The 19,089-nt window shown below is 42.1% G+C and overlaps 1 protein-coding gene across 2 annotated transcripts in view; it reads right to left on the minus strand.

The window, feature by feature from the left end:
- C1QTNF7 (C1q and TNF related 7) overlaps positions 1 to 7,380 on the minus strand; it is a 105,075-nt gene extending 97,695 nt beyond the window's left edge. The window contains exon 1 of one of the 2 annotated variants that reach the window (XM_036990643.2): positions 7,240 to 7,380. Coding sequence is in view for 1 of the 2 variants with exons in the window: in XM_036990635.2 (XP_036846530.1) it covers positions 6,914 to 6,926 (13 nt within the window). In the remaining variant the exon portion in view is untranslated. The other variant, XM_036990635.2, reaches the window with a different exon arrangement.
- Between the last annotated feature and the right edge of the window lie 11,709 nt (positions 7,381 to 19,089).

Raw genomic sequence — 19,089 nt, forward strand, 5'->3', positions numbered from 1 at the left:
ACAGATGTTCAAAGGCCCCCTAAGACCATGCCAAGGAGTATGGTCTTTATTGTGAAGGAAAAGAGGAGCTGCTGACAATCCAAGGATCTGAAACGACCACCTGTGATAAAATGGGTTGGTAATTCTGATGAATTCGAACAACCCCTGAACTCAGATTCCACTGATGCCAAATTAAATTTTGGAGTGGAATGTGATAAAAATAACTTCGTAAAACATCTTCTCTAAAAAAGATGAATGGTACAAGAAAGAAACTGGAACAAGTCATGTACCATTTTAAGAGAATAAGCTGCTTTGGGGATGTCAGCGATTGGCAAGGTGCCAACTGATGTCTTGGTGACAGCTCTTAGATATTAGAATGCACCTGCTAGGATGTGTCTTAAGGCAAGTACGTAAGCTGTGGCTTTCTGGTATTGGTAGATGAGAAGGCCTTAACACTGCAAATATTTAATATTTTCTGTAATTAGCCTTTCATGAATTAGGACTAACTCTCTCCCCTGGCCATGGAGACGGAGACAGACAAGCACACACTGGAGTTTGAGCTCTTTTCCAGCTTGCAGCCTTGGATAAGTCATTTTACTTTGTTCTTGTTTTTCAAAGGGAGTTAATCTCCCTCCCTGCTGCCTTGTTGATGAATGATGAGATGAGCTAAGTCATCACTATATTCATGGTGAAAAAAATCTCTATTTAAAAAAAATTTTAATTAGAAATGGAAATGGACAGACCACACAAGAGCAGCTCTCTGGACTGCTAGATAGAAAATAAGGAATCCTTTCCAGGGGTCCACGTGGCAGTGAGGAAAAGGTGTGGGGTTTGGAGACAGGCATAACTTAAACGTTTAAATACCCTCTCCATCTCTTAGTGCTTGTGGAACCTTAGGAAAGCTACTCACTACTGCTCATTTGAAGAACGGGGATAGAGAGACAGTATATGTAAAGTTTTGGCTTAATGGTAGGTGCTTAATAACAAGGCTCTGCGAAGATGATTGTAATGAAACCTCCTCTGGTGGCAAGTTGAGCAACTTTGGAGGAGCCGTTTCATCAGTTATTGGGGCACATATTTCCCTCCAATTACTGAGTACATATTGGGTGTGTGACAGAATAATTTTTTGTGTTCTCTGTCCCCAACTTATGTGTCCTTGTTTCAAGATTGTACAGAGCAAGAAGCAGAAGTTTCTTGAAAATAACATTTCTTTCTCTCTTTTCTGTAAGTCCAGGTCCATGAGTATGTGCTGAGAGTAGGGAATTAGGACCTTTCATGGGAGAGTTCCCCAGACCTGGAGAAGCATGGCGGGGGTTGGGGGGTCAGAGAGAAGTGGAAGTGTTCACTCTGTGTGGCCAGACCTTCTAGGGCTGCCTAGGATTGCTCAGACACCAGCTCCCTGGCCTGGACATTGATCCCAGTTCCCAAGCAGGGTTTGAAAGCAGAATCCACAGGTACCAAAGGGACAAGCAATTTATAAGACCAGGCATAATTGGTATGAATGAAGACCATCTCCCAAGTACTGGAGGTCATGAGGGTAGGGGCCTGATAATTTCTGAAACTGAAGTTTCTGCTGTCATGGTCTCTTGGAGTCAGAGTCGAATTTAACTAAAGAAAAAGATATGTCATATTTCTTGCAGACCTATGTTTGTAGATTGATCAGGCCTGCTATAGTTGGAAGGCACTGGAGAATCTAAAGATGAATTATTTCTCACTCTCTAGTAACTTTCCACCTCTTTGGGAGCTAGACACTTACACAATAACTATCATTGTACACATAACTATCTTCAGAGTGTGACAAGATCCTGATGTAGTATGAACTGTAGTAAGACTTCTCAGTCATAAAAGGTAGACAGATGAATTTTGCACAAGGCAGACAGCCAGGATGATGGATAGAAATTTCTTCTAAAGGAATATATTAAAAGACACCCTACCCTCATCACTGCATGCCAATACCACTATTACATGCCAATACCACTATTACTTCAAGCTTCATAGCTATAAACTCATAAAACTTTTGTAGACCTAAAGTTCTTTTGGAAATACATGTCTGCCTGATGTAAAGGAGAAGTCTGGAAACACGACTGAGTAGGGAACTGTATAGGTAATGAATTCCATAAACTTGCTTAGAGTTGTATCTTCACAGAGTTTGAGAGCTGAGAAGGCCCTCAGAGCTCAGCTATCCCCTCTTGTCCCTTCCATTCCCCATGACCTCCCATTCTGCAGGGTTGATGGTCAAGGCCTTGGTGTAGCACGTTTAGGTAACTGGACCCAGCGTGCATCTCCACCACTTAACTGTTGTGTGAGAAACTTCAGTTCTTACCTCTTACCTGGACAGATATCAATTCCTAATTGGAGGTTTAAGTATCTGCCCTTCCTGTACACTGATTAATCATCTTAGATCATTGTTCTAATGAACTGCCAGGGAGTTACTTTCTTGTTTTCAAACTTTTGGTGATTACTCCATTAAAACAACCCAAACTTTATGGTTTAGCATTCAAGGCTTTCTATGATCTGATTCCAACCAAGTCTCTCTCTCTCTCTCTCTCTCTCTCTCTCTCTTTCTCTCTCTCTCTCTCTCTCTCTCTTTTCTTTTCCAACCAAGTTTTAGCACTCATTTCCCTTTGCTCTCTGTGCATGCACTTTGTTCTGCCAGGGTGGCTTTCTTGCTGCTCCCAGCACTGTCCTCCTTCAAGCTTTTGCTAGTATTCTTCTCGCTGCCTAGAATGCCCCTTCCACCAATCCTTACCCATCCTGCAAGGTCAAATTACATGCTATGTTCTCTGAGGAGTCTTCCCTGGCTGGAGGGATCCAGAGCATCAGGTGAGTCTGACACTGCACTGCCCCTTACTGCCTGGAAGACTTCAGGCAGGTCACTGAATTTCTCTAGGGCTGTTTTCTCATCTGTGGAATGGGCAATTCAACACCCACCTTGGAGCTTTCAAAGTACACGTGGGTCAGTCATATTGTAAAGTACTTAGCACAGTTCTTTGTACAAAGTAAATGTGAAAGACTCTTACATATTACTATGATTATTCCCCAGACCTGTAGCCTCTTTTGTCTGAAATTTCATTCACTTTGAGACTCTTATAGACTTCCTTGTAAACCTAATTTTGCATTTTAGGTATTAGAATGCATGTCTCATTTTCCCCATCTGACTGATAAATAGTGTTTTATTCTAGCTTGTAACCTTTGCGTTGCTTTCTATTCACAGACCTTCCAGCCATAGGCATAGGTTGGCATTTTGGGTGTGAAATTACTGTCAAGAATTGGCTTTGCTGTTACTTTTCTCTTCCTTCTAAAAGTGAAAGACAGTTTTTTTCAAAAGTCAATTTCCTTAGATAGGAGGATCTCAGTTGTCCTCTGTCCCAAGAGAATCTCAAAATATGTAAGACAAGGCATGAAATGTCTGGTGGAGATTGATAAATTTCAATTAAGTCTTGGAAAACTTCATGCATTTGAAGGCCTTGTGGCTTCAACTCACTAGGCCAACTAAAAACCTCAGTATTTTCTAGCATGCATTCCACATTCCATGATTTGTGTGATACTCCTTGGGAAAAAATGGTTTCCTGTTCTAATGAGTTTCGAAAACATTAGATTCTAATGACCCACACTCATGGAGAGACAGAGGACACATTAAGAAACTGAAATGTGTGAAAACTTCTACAGTGAAGAAACCAGCATTTAGTAGTTCTAAGAATAGCTAAACTTCATTGAGCTCTTACATGGCAGACCCTTGGATGTTAGGCTTTTTAAATGAATTCTCTGATTTAATCCTCAAAGTGCCCCTCTGAGAATGGATATAATTATCATCTTCATTTAACCAATGAAGAAACTGATGCTGGAATGTGTACATGTTAGCAGGGCAGTTAAGGTATAGAGATGGGATTTGGAGTCAATGTCTGTGACCCTGGAACCTGAGTTCTGACCCACTGTGGTGCAACTTTCCACATTCCCAAATTTGCCTGCCCAGGAAATACTTTTGGTTCTCCTCTAATTAATAGCCCATGAAGCTGGTATTCCTTAGGATGCATGCCCACCCACCCACCCCAGGCGACCTGGCTCACAGGAGCAGCCACAATCAGTCCTCACACCTCTGCACCTCTGCTCACAGACCTCTGGCTGGCTGCTCTTGCCCCTCGTATGTCTCTTGTGATATTTTACTTCTCCTCCAAGGTCTACTTCAAATGCAACTTTATGAGAAGCTGTCTTTGATTTCAGCAGGCTGATTTGCAAAGCCCCTCTGTGTTTCCCATATACTTTCTCCACTGTTGTTAATATTTAGTGTCTCTGTCAAGGGCCATGTGCAAAGAGTCTTGGGAAAGTTTCTGGCACAGAGTGGACCCTCAATTAAAGCTGGGGGTGGTTGTAGGAAAGCCTCCCCTGCCACTTTCCCTACTATTCTATGAAGACAGCTGTCTGCTGCTTCACCCCAGATATGTCTGGCCTTGAGAAACCTGAAAACACAGCGTGTTGTACCTGTGATTGTACCTGTGAGTAAGGAGCTAGACAGGGGCCTTGAAGGTCAGACACCGGCCATGAAGGCCACACGCATGCGCGTCTTCAATATTTATGCAACCGTGAATTAGCACTGTAGCAGTATAACAAGTAAGGCTTTATGCAGAATAAAGCGGCCTCTCCCGAGCGCCCTCCGTGATGACTCCCACTGCCTTCCGTGCTCTTCGCGTTGCCCACAAACCTCAAGGGCAGCCCCAGGACCCTGACAGTGGTGTCACTTCCTTAGCCCCTCTGGGGTTGATTCCCCGTCCTGGGGCTTTGGAGGTCCTGGTTCACAATCTTGGGGTGCAGTGTAGCTGTCAGCGGGGCTAAGTCTGGCTCAGGCTCTTCAGGTGCCCCCGGCTCGGTCCGCAGCCCCTGGCAGCTCAGTAGTTAACACGCGCCTCCTGCCGTCCTTCGCAGATGCTGCCTCCCTCCCGCCTCTCTGAGGTAAGGAGGGGCGCTGAGGTCACATGGGGCCTCTCATCAGTGTCCTTTCTGGGACAACCCTGACCTGTCCTTTCCAGGGCGCTGTCCAGGTTTCATTACAAAGCCCCCAGTGGCTGTGCCTCCGATGAGTCAGCTGGCTTGGGGCTTCATTAGCAGCTCTAATTGCCTCTTTGTTTTTGTCCTCTCTGGGGCCTTCTCAGGACCCAGAGGTGGGGCCTGGTGGGTCTGGCTTCCAGAAATGCCGCCAGCCTCCATGGGAGCTGGTGGTGGAAGGCCACGCTCCCCACCAGCAGTCACGTCATGCCACACTGCGCATTTCTGGGCCGCACCCGTCCCCGGGGTGCACTCAGGCGCCGTGCCACCGCCAGCCATCCCAGCTCTCCCGCTGCCTGCAGTGAGGTCATGGGGTGGGGACCTGGAGACCCCCTCCAAACGGGGGGCGGGCTTCCCCAACTGGCCCGGGCCGGAGATGGCCGAGAGTTCGAGAAGGAGGAAATGGTAAAAATCTTGTGTGTGCAAACCAGCTCTCTCTCTCTTGATGGTCTATGGCCGGGCTGGATCGAAGTGGAGGGAGGCAGGGGGAGCACAGAAGGTACTGGAAGAAGGACAAGGAATTGCACCAGCAGGCAGGTCCCTCACTTCCTCCGCTAACAACAGGCACGCAGAGACTAGCCAGCAGTTTCTCTTGACCACCTTGCAGCGAACTGACTGAGCAGTCTTACCGCTTTTCTGTAGCAATGTCTTTCCTCTGACTTTGATTTCTTTCCTTTCACGGAGACCACAAAAGGCACAGGAAGCCACTATAATCCACTTCATATAATTAGAATTTGACACAGAAGGTAAATAAATCCCAGAAATAGAGCAACTGCTAGTACGGCAAGGCAGGTACAATCCTTCTCAACCCAAGCACGGCGTCTCACGCTCTCATCAGGGCCTAACGGGCGTGTTTGCTGGTGTTTCTGTGTGTGTGGTTTTGCTAACTGGGGTTGCCTAGCTGTCCCAAACCACTCAAGCTCCGTCAGACCCACGGGGATTCTTAACCCCTGCCTGCGAGAACGTGTGTGTAGAGGAATGAATGTGGGATTCTGCTAAAATCGCAGTCTGCTGAAAGAATTTGCAGATCTCTGCAGAGATCTAGTTTTTTTGCACCTGGAATTCTGCCTTGGAAAGATGGGAACACTGATAACAGAGATTTCTCAGGGAAATAGAAACCACACATCATACATTTATGTGCCCTTCCACCTAAAACCACAAGATAAGTCTCTTATGAGCAATGTATAGAAAAACAAGGAATATGTTAACCTTTCTGCTCCCTATCTATTCCTGAGGTACAATCAAGAAGGTAAAGCTACCCTGCTCAGAAAATAGTATTGTCAGTCAACAGCGACTTGAATGAACAATCTTTGAGTTGAACTCCCCCACCTCCCACCCCAGGACATATTCACTGTAACATCCTCTTGGGGAAAGTCGATTGATTTATTTAACTTTTAAAAACATATTCTGCAAAACAAATTTATAAGAAGTCATAGTAACTGCATGTAAGAGAACTGTAGAAATGAGATGAAACTCTTCCGTGGGAAAGATCTCTGAGTTAGTGGAAAGATCATAGCTCCGGAAGATGAGTTGCATATAACGGGATAAGAAAACATAGATCCTCTGACCTTGGTAAATAAATTAGCCCGTCACCACTCTAGCAAATGCCAGGCGCATCAGACTGGAGATTTTGAAGACCCACACACATTTTCTGAGAGACATGGCATTTTTCACAGTCAAAGATATTTCACAGCGGTTTGCGTGTCCGGCAGTTAAGAAAGTAGGAGAAAGCACTGCTGAGGTTTCCAAACCTCTGATTTATCATTTGTTGACATTTCTACAAGTACCCCATTTCTTTACAAGTAGCTGTCTTAAGTTCTTCCAGTAAGTATTTTTGACGAAGGCCAAACAGGAGGGAAGAAAGAGAAAAACTGCAGTGAAAATGGTTACTTACCTTTTCTAGGCATTGCTGATATCAAACTTTACCCCCAAACAGGAGACTTTCTTGCTTTGGTTGTTCCATGAATTTAGAAACCATTAAAAAATATAAAGCAGAAATACGTGTTTATTATTCAAAGCGGCTTCAAAACAGTATAAAAAATAACTTGATGAAAAATAAACTGCCCGTCTGAGCATAAGAATGCGTTTGAAGCTTGGAGCTCATGCTGTTGTACGAAGTTTTGCAACTGTCTTTCTCAGTTTAAACGACCTCCCGCTCCTCCCAGGCACTTGCCAACTTCTATAATTTAAAGCAACTGCGATCCTTCCCATAATACTCACATTTCAAAGAGCTTAATATATACTCTCGTTAGGAATGAGTAGGAGTGGGTGATGGTCTTCTGCAAATCCTGGACTGAGGCAAATGGGGAGCAAAGGTTTCAGGTATCTCAAGTTCTATGGCTCTTTCGTTTATTGCTCTGCTCACTGTATTACTTCAACTTGCTTTGCCTTTTCAAGGGATGCCTGACACCAAAGGGCGTCACTCAGCTCGCGCAAAAAAGCACCTAGAAGAGTGTATATCCCGACTTAGGGTACTGGTGAAATTGTGTTTAAACAGTACTTTTGCTAACACAACTATTTCCACGCCACTCTTCCCTAACTTATGTGTTTGAAAATGTAAAATTAGTGTACATTACATTTTCATAAAAGGGGAAATACCTGAAGTGATGTTATTTGCATTGGTCTTATTTTGACCTTCATTCTGTATGGGAATCATGAACCCTAGGAAGGATACTTGTGTTTGCAGTCTGTCCGTGTAGCTGACATTTTATCTGCCACTGATGTCAATTTTACTCTCTCTATCACCTTTTCTAATTGATATTAATCTCTTACACATACACACACACACACCACACACACACACACACACACACACACACACACCCCACACACACACCACTTGAGCATTCATGAATTTAAATTGCAGCCAGCTTATAGTGTGGTCAGCTGAAAAAGGTGATTCTAAAAATATTTATAGCATATCTTAAAGCAGGTCTTGTTCAGCACTGGATAAACAATACGTGCTCAATAAATACTCACTGAATAAATAGTGTTTTGTATAGGTTCAGACCAGTCAGCAGTTTTGACAATTTGGTTTACATATATATATATATTGCCATTAGGAAAGGTTAATATGTCCAAAAGTTTGTACAGCGAGTAAACTTAGGACAATGTGTCCTTGCCAGATTTAATGAATGGTTATGATATAATAAAATCCCTTAAATGGCTATAGAAAACATTTATTAAATAAATAAACCATTTGGTGGAGAATAGAAATGTTGACACAGGCACAATCCATTAAGTATGCCTACCATGTGAACTCATGCAGACAAGTTTAAGGACTAAAAGTTCACACATTATTTGAAAGACTAGATTATTTTTCACTGTATTTTCTGAGTCACCTAAAGTAACTATTATGCTATGGACGGAGGATAATACCTATGATTGAAATAGGGCAAAGGAAAAAAGGATCTAAAAATTACAGGGAAATGGTCAGGTTTCAGATTTTCTTTGCAATGTAAGCAGGCGAAAAGGTGGAGTCTATTTTTGCTCTGGCTTCTACGAGGAGACTCTAGAGATGCAAGCACATGGAGCGTCCAGACCCAGGTCTACCACATTCTGATTATGTTACCTCAGTGCTGAGTTAATATTTTACAGCATTTGTTTCCTTAACTGTGAAGGATTAAGTACACATATGTTAAAACAACTGATTTGTGTATATACACATAATACTGCCTTCATTCAACAAATATTAATTAAGCACCTTGCTGTGTAGCAGGTACTTAACAAAGCTTTTTCATGAGTCACTGATTTATAATGGCAGCTAGCTTTACTTCTCCCGAGGATAGGAAGCTGGTAACGGACATGGGTTGTTGCTCTAACAAAAACCTAACTTTGGTGGCATTGGCTTAATTGTCAGGAGGTACGTGGCAAGGAAACTGATACTAGAAGCCGGAAAGGCAGAGTGCCGTGTTTTGCAGGGGCAAAACACTTGGCGAAACTATCACCAGCAACAGCTTGGAAGGCCCTATGTGCCAAGTAACCTCGTAGCTCTGGGAGAAGAAGAAGGGGCAAAACCTTAGCTGTGCATGTTGGCTAGTATTGACTGCATTTGGCAAGGTGTTTCAAGAATGAGATGAACCTAGGAAATAAATGACTAAATTACAAATAGAAATAAAGGGGATTGGAGAGAGAGTGCACTTTTTAGCTTGCGGGAGCCTACCAATTATTTTAGAATCTTTCATTGCAAAAATAACGATAAACCTGTACTAAAACATCTTTCAAGGCTGGAAACAACTTCTCCCACTAGCAGGAGGCGAACTGTTAGCTTCCTGGAGGCCTGACTCCCCAGAGATAGGGAAGGGGAGCCTCTCAGAAGGAAGAGCTCATGGCTATAAAGAAAAATGGACAGCAGAGTTCCCCCAGAGAACAGAGCTGGGTCTTACCCAGAAACAACTCCAGCCACAGGCGGAGGGCTTTTATTCTGTCTGCCTGGCAGGACATGGCAGCAATGGCTGCTGTGTGTTTCCCATTCTTTCCTTTTGTGAGTGGGAATTTTTACTGAAGTTATCTTATCACTGTTAACTCATTTATACTGTGTGTGTGTGTGTGTGTGTGTGTGTGTGAGAGAGAGAGAGAGAGAGAGAGAGAGAGAGAGAAAGAGAGACAGAGACAGAGTCCTTTTGGTTTATATGTCACATTCCTCTCAATTCATAGGCCACTGGAGGCAGAGATGGCACATTCAGACTTAGAGCTTCACATCCAAGCTCCACACAACTCAGAGGTCCTGGACTTGGATGCAGGGACCAGATGGAATTTGAGGTTGTTTCCTTTAGAGACAGAAAAGTGTGTTCTGTGTTTGGAAAGAGGGAAAGAAATAGATACTTGGTGACAGAAGGGTGAGCTATGACAGATACTTCTAGTGTTTAGTGATGCTTACATGTTCCTCACCATCTCCTAGCCTCCCTTGTAGTTCAGTTGACCACATGACTGATTTCTGTGTGACGCGGTACGAGCAGAAGAAAGGTAGGGATACTTCTGGGCTGGAGTAGTTAGGATATGCTGTACCTATTCCACATCTCGTCTGTCCACGTGGCAGGGATTCAGAGGTGCTGCCTCTGTGTAGTAGACTCCGAGGTGCTGGAGCTCTGTAATAGAGGGAACTGCCCTGAGGCACCTCTTAAAAAATGCTGCCCAGGAGAACTGTCTGACCTACATGAGATGTTATTGAATAATACACAAAATTATGTTGTGTTTCACCACTGAGTTTTGAGGTTTATGTCAGAGTTAGCTAGTGTCCATTACTACAGATAGCTTCCTTGAAAGATTCTTGGAAGATTAAATGAGGTGGTATGTGTAAAGAATTCAGAACAGAGCCTGATACAATAATAAGTGCTCAACAAATGATAGTTATTTTTATACTAACCATAAATTCCCATTTTATTGCTTTTGTAAACTAATCTAGATAAATGCCAGTTGGAAATGCTTCTATAAATTCAATGTTTATGAATTCTGTGCTACGGAGCTAAGTAAATTTGAAACCATGGAAAGATTAGTGACAGAAATAGATTTTGAAAAATGAAGTTTATTTCCCCATCTTTAAAAAGTATATGCATATATTAAGAAAATTGTCCAGTGGGTTGCTGTCAGATTTCACAAACAACCTTCAAGTCAGGGGGTAAAGAAAGTTATAAACTCCAAGTTATAAGTTAAATACTCTTCTTAGCATTTGCTAGTATAAATTATACTTGCCCAAATATTTGTTTTAGTGTGTATACAGAACAAAGCCATCATCCTGACATTGACTGTTCCAGGCTGCTCCTCAGAAGTGGGATAACTATCTCATTATTGCTAGGTGAGAGCTGGTATTTCTAAAAATGCCCTCTACTCAGGCCATATATTGTTCCTTTGGCTTTGAACTGCTCTAAACAGAGGAACAAAAGGCCCTTATTCATACATTTTGTTTCTACCCCAGGCATTTTGAGCACTTCCCACTAGAAATTCTACAACCTTTAAAAAAGGGTCAGATCCTTTTCTACCATTTAAGGCAACAGAGACAATAATTCCAAACATTTGTTGAGCATTGACTGTACTAGGCACTGTTTTATGTGTCTATAAATGCTTTGACTCATTTTATCCTTTCAACAATCCTATGAAGTAGGTACAAATATTATCTTAATTTTACAGAAAGTGCAGAGAGTTTAAGCAACTAGCTCAAGGCCACACAGCCCATAAGTAGCAAAGCTGGGATTTGAACCTAGATGTCTGGTTCTAGTTCCTGAACTCTTAAATGTTGATTAAAATGCATTCTCCATGCCAAATGAAGAGCATATGCTTACCACGTATTTTCCTTAGCATGCATTGCATTTGAGATGAGCACATATTACTTCTGAAAGGCACTCTAGATTCTAAGAGGCAGCAGGTTGTTATTATTGGAAAACATGCAGTTCCCTATCTGCATGTAATTATACAGTTTGAATATTTTTCATATATTAAGCTTTGTGCTCTTATACTTGACTTTATTTCTTCTCCTTTGCCTGTATGTAGCAGCCAAGTTTCAATTTATATCCTAAAACTCAGGTGGTTTCATCTGGATTTTATAATAAAGTGTTTGCTGAGTACTACCAAACGTGCAAAGACGTTGAAGAAGAGGCCAAAGGAGAAATGAAGCTTTTTGGAAAATTTCATCTTCCTCTTGGAAGATGTTATTAAAGTTTGGAGATTAGAGATCAAGTGACATATTTAGGCTGGTAGGAAATAATCCAGTCCCAACTACAAGGAGGCCACTCAGGAGGCACTGAGCCTCCTCCAAACTGTCAGGCGGTAGATAGATGCCTCCTGTGTGCTCATCACTATTATATTGAAGACACAGAAGGGGCAGGAGCTATTTCTTTGAGTTTGCAAAGAACTTACCTTTCATGGATCACCTTTCAAGTATTTTGGTCATGGTGAACAAATATGAAAGCCCTTTTAACTTCCTTGGCGGTTTAAGATGGTAGATCAACTTACTGCACGTAGCCAAAAGGAGAAAAGGATATGGTCTCTGTGTAGACCAGAGGGCCACAGATTTGGAAGATGACTCAAGAGTGTCCTAATTCACTCTCTCTCTCTATTCGTGATTCATCTGCACTGCCTTGGCAGTCAGCTACTCCCCTCCTGCTTGGCAGCCCCCAGGCAAAGGGGCCATGACTTCACAAGGCAAAGAAGAGTTCTGTGAGTAACAGTGAATATTTCTGCTCCATTTCCTGCACAGAAAAGCCTTCTAATATCCAAAGATAACTCTTAGGCTTCCTCCTCTCACCCAACTTCATCTCCCTTTTTCCAAGTTCAATGATTCTGTCTCTTTCAAACTGTTCTTCATGCAACATGATTTCAATTAGGTCACCCACTTGGTTGCTTGCCCTTCAGTGAACCAATATCCAATTAATGGCTAAATGACTCATGAGCACTGTGGTAAGGTTAACAAATCAACAGTTAGTTACAGCCTCAACTCTTGCTGTGGCCTTGAGAAATTACTTTCCCACCCTGGCCTCTGTCTGTATGACCCACCTACATCGCAGCATCTTGAGGTGCCCCACTCAGCCCTTGGTTCTCTTTCTTCTGCAGGATCTTCCGTCATGGGTTGGTCATGCACAATGTAGAATCCATAGAACCATTCCAGCTTTTCCCTGGCATCATTCTTGTTTTCCAAATGCTTGCTGGATCTTACTTCCTGGTTTAATATCTTAAAACAAAACTATTTATCCTCAAACTCATTCCTCTTAAGTTGCCTAAGTATGTCTTTAATACTACAATTATCTCAGGTTCTCAGGATTTTTAACACATGTCATTGCTTTTACTCTCTCTCTACTTCTCCAAAACATTCTGTCATAAAACCTTGATTGTCCTTTCTTTCATTATGTCTCTAAAATCTGGCATCCTAAGGCACTCATCTAAGACAACATATTTATCCCGGTGTTTCCTGGAGTGTTGTCTGTGGAATCATGTTCTGAAATGTCCCATGGAAAGAGACATAATAGTAAAATAAGTTTGGGTGATATTATTTTTATATGGGAATCTCCCTCTTAGTCTTCTCAGACTGCCATAATATAAAACCATAGACTTAGCATCTTAAAGAGCAGACATTCATTTTCTCACAGTTTGGAGGCTGGAAATCCGAGATCAGAGCGCTAGCATGGCTGGGTTCGGTGAGAGACCTCTTCCTGTCTTGTAGAAGGTACCTTCTCACTGTGGCAGGGAGAGAGAGCTCTGCTGTCTCTTCCTTTTCTTATTGGGCAGTAATGATACCCTACCCTAGTGACATCTAACCCTCATTATCTCCGGAAGGTCTCATCTCCAAATATCATCACACTGAGTGTTAGGATTTCAATATATGAATTTAGGGGAACACAAATCAACCCATAACGTTTTGACCCAGGTCTGCTGAAATCCATGTTGTTCTTGTATGCAGAACACATTCCATCCCAACAGCCCCAAAAGTGTTAGCTCATTCTAGCATCAACTCTAAAGTCTGAAATTCAAATCTTAATTTAAACATCACATAAATTTGTGGATGAGACTCAAAGTATGATTCCTCCTGAGGCAAATTCCTCTCAAGCTGTGAACCTGTGGAACCAGATAAGTATGTGCTTCCAAAACACAATGGTGAGGCAGACATAGGATACACATTCTCATTCTAGAAGGAAGAAATAGGAGAGAAGGAAGGGCTGATGGGTGCCAAGAAAGTCCAAAACTGCACGAAGTGATTTGCATTAGATTTTAAGTATTGAGAATGATTCCCTTTGGCTGGATGCTCTGCCCTCTTACCCACTGGGGGGGTATCATCCCCTCCACAGCTTAGCAGGGAACCCCACCCATGAGGCTCTGCTGGGCGGTGGTCTCACCCTTTGAATCCAAGGTGGAGTGGTAAGACTGGCAGCCCTGGTGATCTCTGAATTGCTTTGGGGAGCCTTCTTGCCTTTTCTTGAAAGACAGCACATGTTTACAGCCAAATAGCAGCAATCTGGTCCCGTCCTATAAAATCCAAGAAGTCTGACAGCCTTCCTTCATTTCTTCTCACCTTTTCTGGCCCATTCAGTTCAAACAGGCAGTGTCTCCACTAATATAATCCCATCTCTATTCCTGGCTTCTGTTGAGATGTCTGATGAAGTTCATGAGTTCCACCCACAATATCTTTATCAAATGGTTATACAGCTACACCCTTAGAGTTCCTTGTAGAACAAGCATTCTCATTTTTTACAAGTATGATAGTCTGAGAGTTTTCTAAATCTTCAAGTTCTGATTCCATTTTGCTTAGCAATTCCTTCTTCAATTAATGTCTCTTTTATCATTTCACCATTAGTAGTTTCAAGGAACTGAGCCAACTTCTCCGACACTTTCTTATAAATCTCCTCAGTTCTATACCCAATTTCCTTGCTCACAAGTTCTAACTTCCACAAAACCCTAGCCTATGGTTCAACCAAGTTCTTTGCTGATTTTTAACAAGTATTACCTTTCCTTCAGTTTCCAATAACATGTTCTTCATTTCTGTCTTAGACCTATCAATTGCTTTCAATGTCCATTTTCTGCATGTATCTCAAAACTCTCCCAGCCTCTACCCATTACCCAGTTCCAAAATTTCTTCCACACATTTAAGTATTTGGTACAGCAGCATCCTACTTCTTGGTACCCAGATCTGTCTTAATATGGGCTACCATAACAAAATCTCATAAACTGGTGGCTTAAGCAATAGACACTTATTTTTTCACACTTCTGGAGGCTGCAAATCTGATATCAGGGTACCAGTATGGTCAAGTTCTGGTGAGAGTTCCCTTCCTAGCTTTTAGGTGGCAGTTTTCTCATTGTGTGCTCATATGGAGAGGTGGAGAGAGTTCTAGCATTTCTTCCTCCTCTTATAGGGCACTAATCCCATCTGAGGACCCCACCCTCACAGCCTCATCTTAACTTACTTATCTCCCAAAGGTCCCATCTCTAAATGCAGTCACACTGTGGGTTAGGCTTTGGCTTATGAGTTCTGGGGCAACAATTCAATCCATAGCAATCTCCAAGAAGAGTATGCCATTTAGCTCTTTATGTTAAAAAAAAAAGTGACTTGAACCAACAAAAATTTATTTTTCTTCATGAATCTGTGGGTCAATTGGCAGTTGCATGGATCTTGGATCTCCTTGGCTAGGCAGTTCTAGAATGTTGGGCACTGGTTCACATGTCTTGTGATCTGCTGGCTATTGGTTTATCTAGAAATGGGTTTGGCTGGGGCAACTGACTCGGATCCATGCATCCCATTCTCCAGAAGGACAGTCTGGACATGTCCTTAGGTAATTATAAGATTCCAAGAGTAGAAATAGAAATAAGCAAGTCTTTTTTCAAGTTTTTTGCTTGCACCAAGTTTGTTATTGACCTATTGGCCAAAGCAAGGATCGTGCTAGAGCCCAGAGTCAGTGTGAGAGGGTCTACCAAAAGACATGGAGAAAACATGAAAAATCTGTTCCATGGGTGCAGTCAATCTACTAGGGAGTAAAATGGCCCATGCTTTCCAAAGAAACACTTGATTCAACAATGTTTATTTGAGGTGCACATGATGGCACAAATATTGTGCAAAACACATTTAGGAAGAAGGTGTTCTAAGGTCATGATACTTGAGGGGAGAGGGAGAATGTGTTTATTCCTCCTCCCATCTCATCTTCAGCCCACCAGAAAGAAAGAGAAAATCTCACTACCTTCCCTTTCCATAATCTTCCTTTTCTTGTCTAGTTTCGCTCAAATGGAGGTGTCATAATCTGGTCCAAGACTGAAATTTACAGGCCACAGTTTACAAGTGGGTGGAGACACAGCCTTGACAACTTGGGGCTTTTCTGGCTGAGCTCTTTTCTGATCTTGTGAAAGCCGGGGAATGGCCTGTGTCCTCAGGGCTGGGCAATGCTTCTTTTGTCTTCCATTTACTTCCTGTGCCAAGGGGAGGTGTGTGATTTTTAATTTCCTGTTTCTGTGTAGTAACAGACAAGTCATCTCTCCACAAGGTGGGCCCCTGTTCTTTCCCTCTGTTTTAGACTTTGGGTCTATACAGTTGTTTAAATACGTGGATTCAGCCTTGGCTTTATGGATTTGGACTGGGAGATGGGGAGTAGCAAAGCTCACTTTGAATTCAAAGCATAAAACCTGTGCTTGAACCTTCGACATCAGAAGAGACCAGCTTCTCCCTGACCAGAGGTGATATGAATGGGGGCTTGCAAAGCTATTAAGCATTATTTATTCCTCAGTTGGCTACTCTTTCTTACAAGTATAGCTCCTGATGCTGCAAAGCCCTGCCTACAGGGACACTCAGTGAATGCACTCTAGCTGCAGTCGTTCCTCCCACTCACAGGGTGCTTATCCCTTTCTGCATTATGCCCTAGTTATTTGTGAATGCCTTTTCCTCCCAAATGAATGTGTTAAGTTTTTCAAAAGCTGGGGTTATGTCTTTAGCTTTCTTTGTGATTTTCTATGATCCCTGGTGCCTCACATACTATCTTGTGTTTGCACATCTAAAACAAATTGCCAAGTGAATCCAACAAAGGCAAAACCACTTGAGAAGTTACGTTGTGAAAATATGTTTGGAGTCATGAAGCAAATGTAAGGTATGTAGGTGTGCTTCCATCCATTTTCAAAGGGTCATGAAGTGTTAGCAGATACAATATTTGGGACTGGATATTATATTATGAATTCTGACGGGAAAGAGACAGACTCTGTAAAAGTGAAATTATTACATTCTGATGGTAGCTTATTGTCAAAATCAAAGAGGAAATGGAAGGAAGTCAAGAAAACATTTTTGTATGGATTTGGTTTCAGGGATGGACAGAATCCCTGGCTCAACTTTTGTTTTGCCTACACGGATAAACTTGGACCTGATTGTGAAGTGTAACTGTTATGAATCTTTCAATTCACAAAAGGTCAAGATGAAATGCTAGGGACAACCTTCTCTCCTTGCACTTGAGTCCAGGTCTTCTCTCTTCCAAACATAAAAGGTGTCTTAAATGCTCTTGTCACCAGGGACATGGAAACCAAAAACGTAGTGAGGTGACAATACACATCCCCTCTCATGGCTAAACTGTAAAAGACTAACAGTGCCAAGAGTTGACAACTAGAATATTATACAAGGCTAGTGGGAGGGCAAACTGGTTGGCACCTTCACAGAGAGTTAATCAACCCCTTATCATGAAACCCAGCAATTCCATTCCTAGGTTACTTACACAAGATAAATGAAATAATATATCTATAAGAAATTAATACAAAACATTCATAGCATCCTATTGCATGATAGCCAACAAATGGAAACAAATTATCCATTTCTAAGTGGATTCATAAACAATTCAAGGTGTATCCATATGATAGAACACTATTAATCAGTAAAACTGGAAATGACCCAAATATACATCAATAGGTAGATGAACAAACCAATTATGGTAAATTCATACAATGGAATACTTCTCAGCCTAAGAGAGAGAGAGACAGAGAGAGAGAGAGAGAGAGAGAGAGAGAGAGAGAGAGAGAGAGAAGAAAAAATGAAAAGGAAGGAAAAGAAGGGCTGACATATGTAACAATGAATCTAAAACCACTGCTGAGCCAGAGAAGCCAGACACAAAAAAGAATATACTGTATGATTCCATTTATAAGAAATTCTAGAACAGGGAAACTAATCTATAATGGTCAAGCAGATCATTGGTTGCCTGGACCTGCACTGGGAGTGGGGCTGAAAGCAAAGGGGCTGAAGAGAAGGGTTCCAGGGAAATTTTGGGGAGTCCCAGGAATGCTCTTTATCTTGACTGTGGTCACGGTGGCAACCTCAACTCATTGAATCAGACACATAAAAGAGTTACATTTTATAAGCGAGGCAGAGAAAGACAAATACCAAGTGATTTCCCTCATTTGTGGAGTGTAACAATAAAGCAAAACTGAAGGAACAAAACAGCAGCAGACTCACAAACTCCAAGAAGGGACTAGTGGTTACCAAAGGGGAGGGGTATAGAAGGGCGAGTGGGGAGGAAGGGAGAAAGGGATTGGGGGGTATTATGATTAGTACATATGGTGTGAGGGGTCACAGGGAAGACTGTAGCACAGAGAAGACAAGTAGTGACTCTGTGGCATCTTACTACACTGATGGACAGTGACTGCAATGGGATATGGGTGGGGGGGGAGACTCGAATGTAGTAGTGGGGTGGGGGTGAATGTAGTAACCACCTTGTTTTTCATGTGAAACCTTCTTAAGAGTGTATATCAATGATACCTTAATAAAAAAAAGAATTCTTAACAAAAAAAAACTGGTTAATAAAAAAATCAAGCCTTAAGAAAAAGAATTGCATTTTATTATATGTAACTATACCAAATAAAATTGATTTAAAATGAAATATTAAAAATAACATCAGCAATGGTCTTGAGAATTTATACTCTTCCCGTTAGCTTGCAGAAAATTTACTGTTACAGTAGTAAGGCAAAAGTTATGACTATGGGTGTTCAAACATACCTTGTGTTGTCTTTAGTTCATTGTATCACAGATGTGTGTCTGATATATATTAGAAAGTTTGAAACGTACTGTGCTTTTGTATTTCTTTTGAATACTACCTGTAAGCTGACCTTATTTTTACATATTTATTTTCATGTGTTTACTTATCTAGGCACAAGGTTCTAAACTAAAATATTTAAAACTCTTGTTGGCTCCAGCCACCCTCTTCTTGGGACTGTTTTCCTGACCCACCTTTACCCTCTTCCCATTAAGCCTTCCATAGTCCTGGATTTACATGCCGTGTAAGAATGAAAGCCCAGCTTGGAAGTAACTATGCACCAATGTAAGTGGGGATTGGCCATTAAATTATCCCAACTACAAGCTGCCAACAAAACTCAAGGGATGGAGACTGGCATCTGGTGGCCAGCTGTTCAGGCTCTTTTTAAAAAAACAACAGACTTTAAAAGTCTTCCAGATGAAACAAAGTATGCAGGTGGCATCATTTAACTTGATGACATGACTCACTCTGCTTCAGAAATGGGTCGCCAAGAGGTTTCTGTCTGGGCTGTTAAAATGTCAAAGGAGAGAGTAGCTGACAGTGGGCGCTCAGGTATCTGGCCCGGGGTTCTCAGCAGGACTTGAGCCCCATCGCTGGA

Source organism: Manis javanica, chromosome 5 (genome assembly GCF_040802235.1).
Source record: "Manis javanica isolate MJ-LG chromosome 5, MJ_LKY, whole genome shotgun sequence".
NCBI classification, from domain to species: Eukaryota; Metazoa; Chordata; class Mammalia; order Pholidota; family Manidae; genus Manis; species Manis javanica.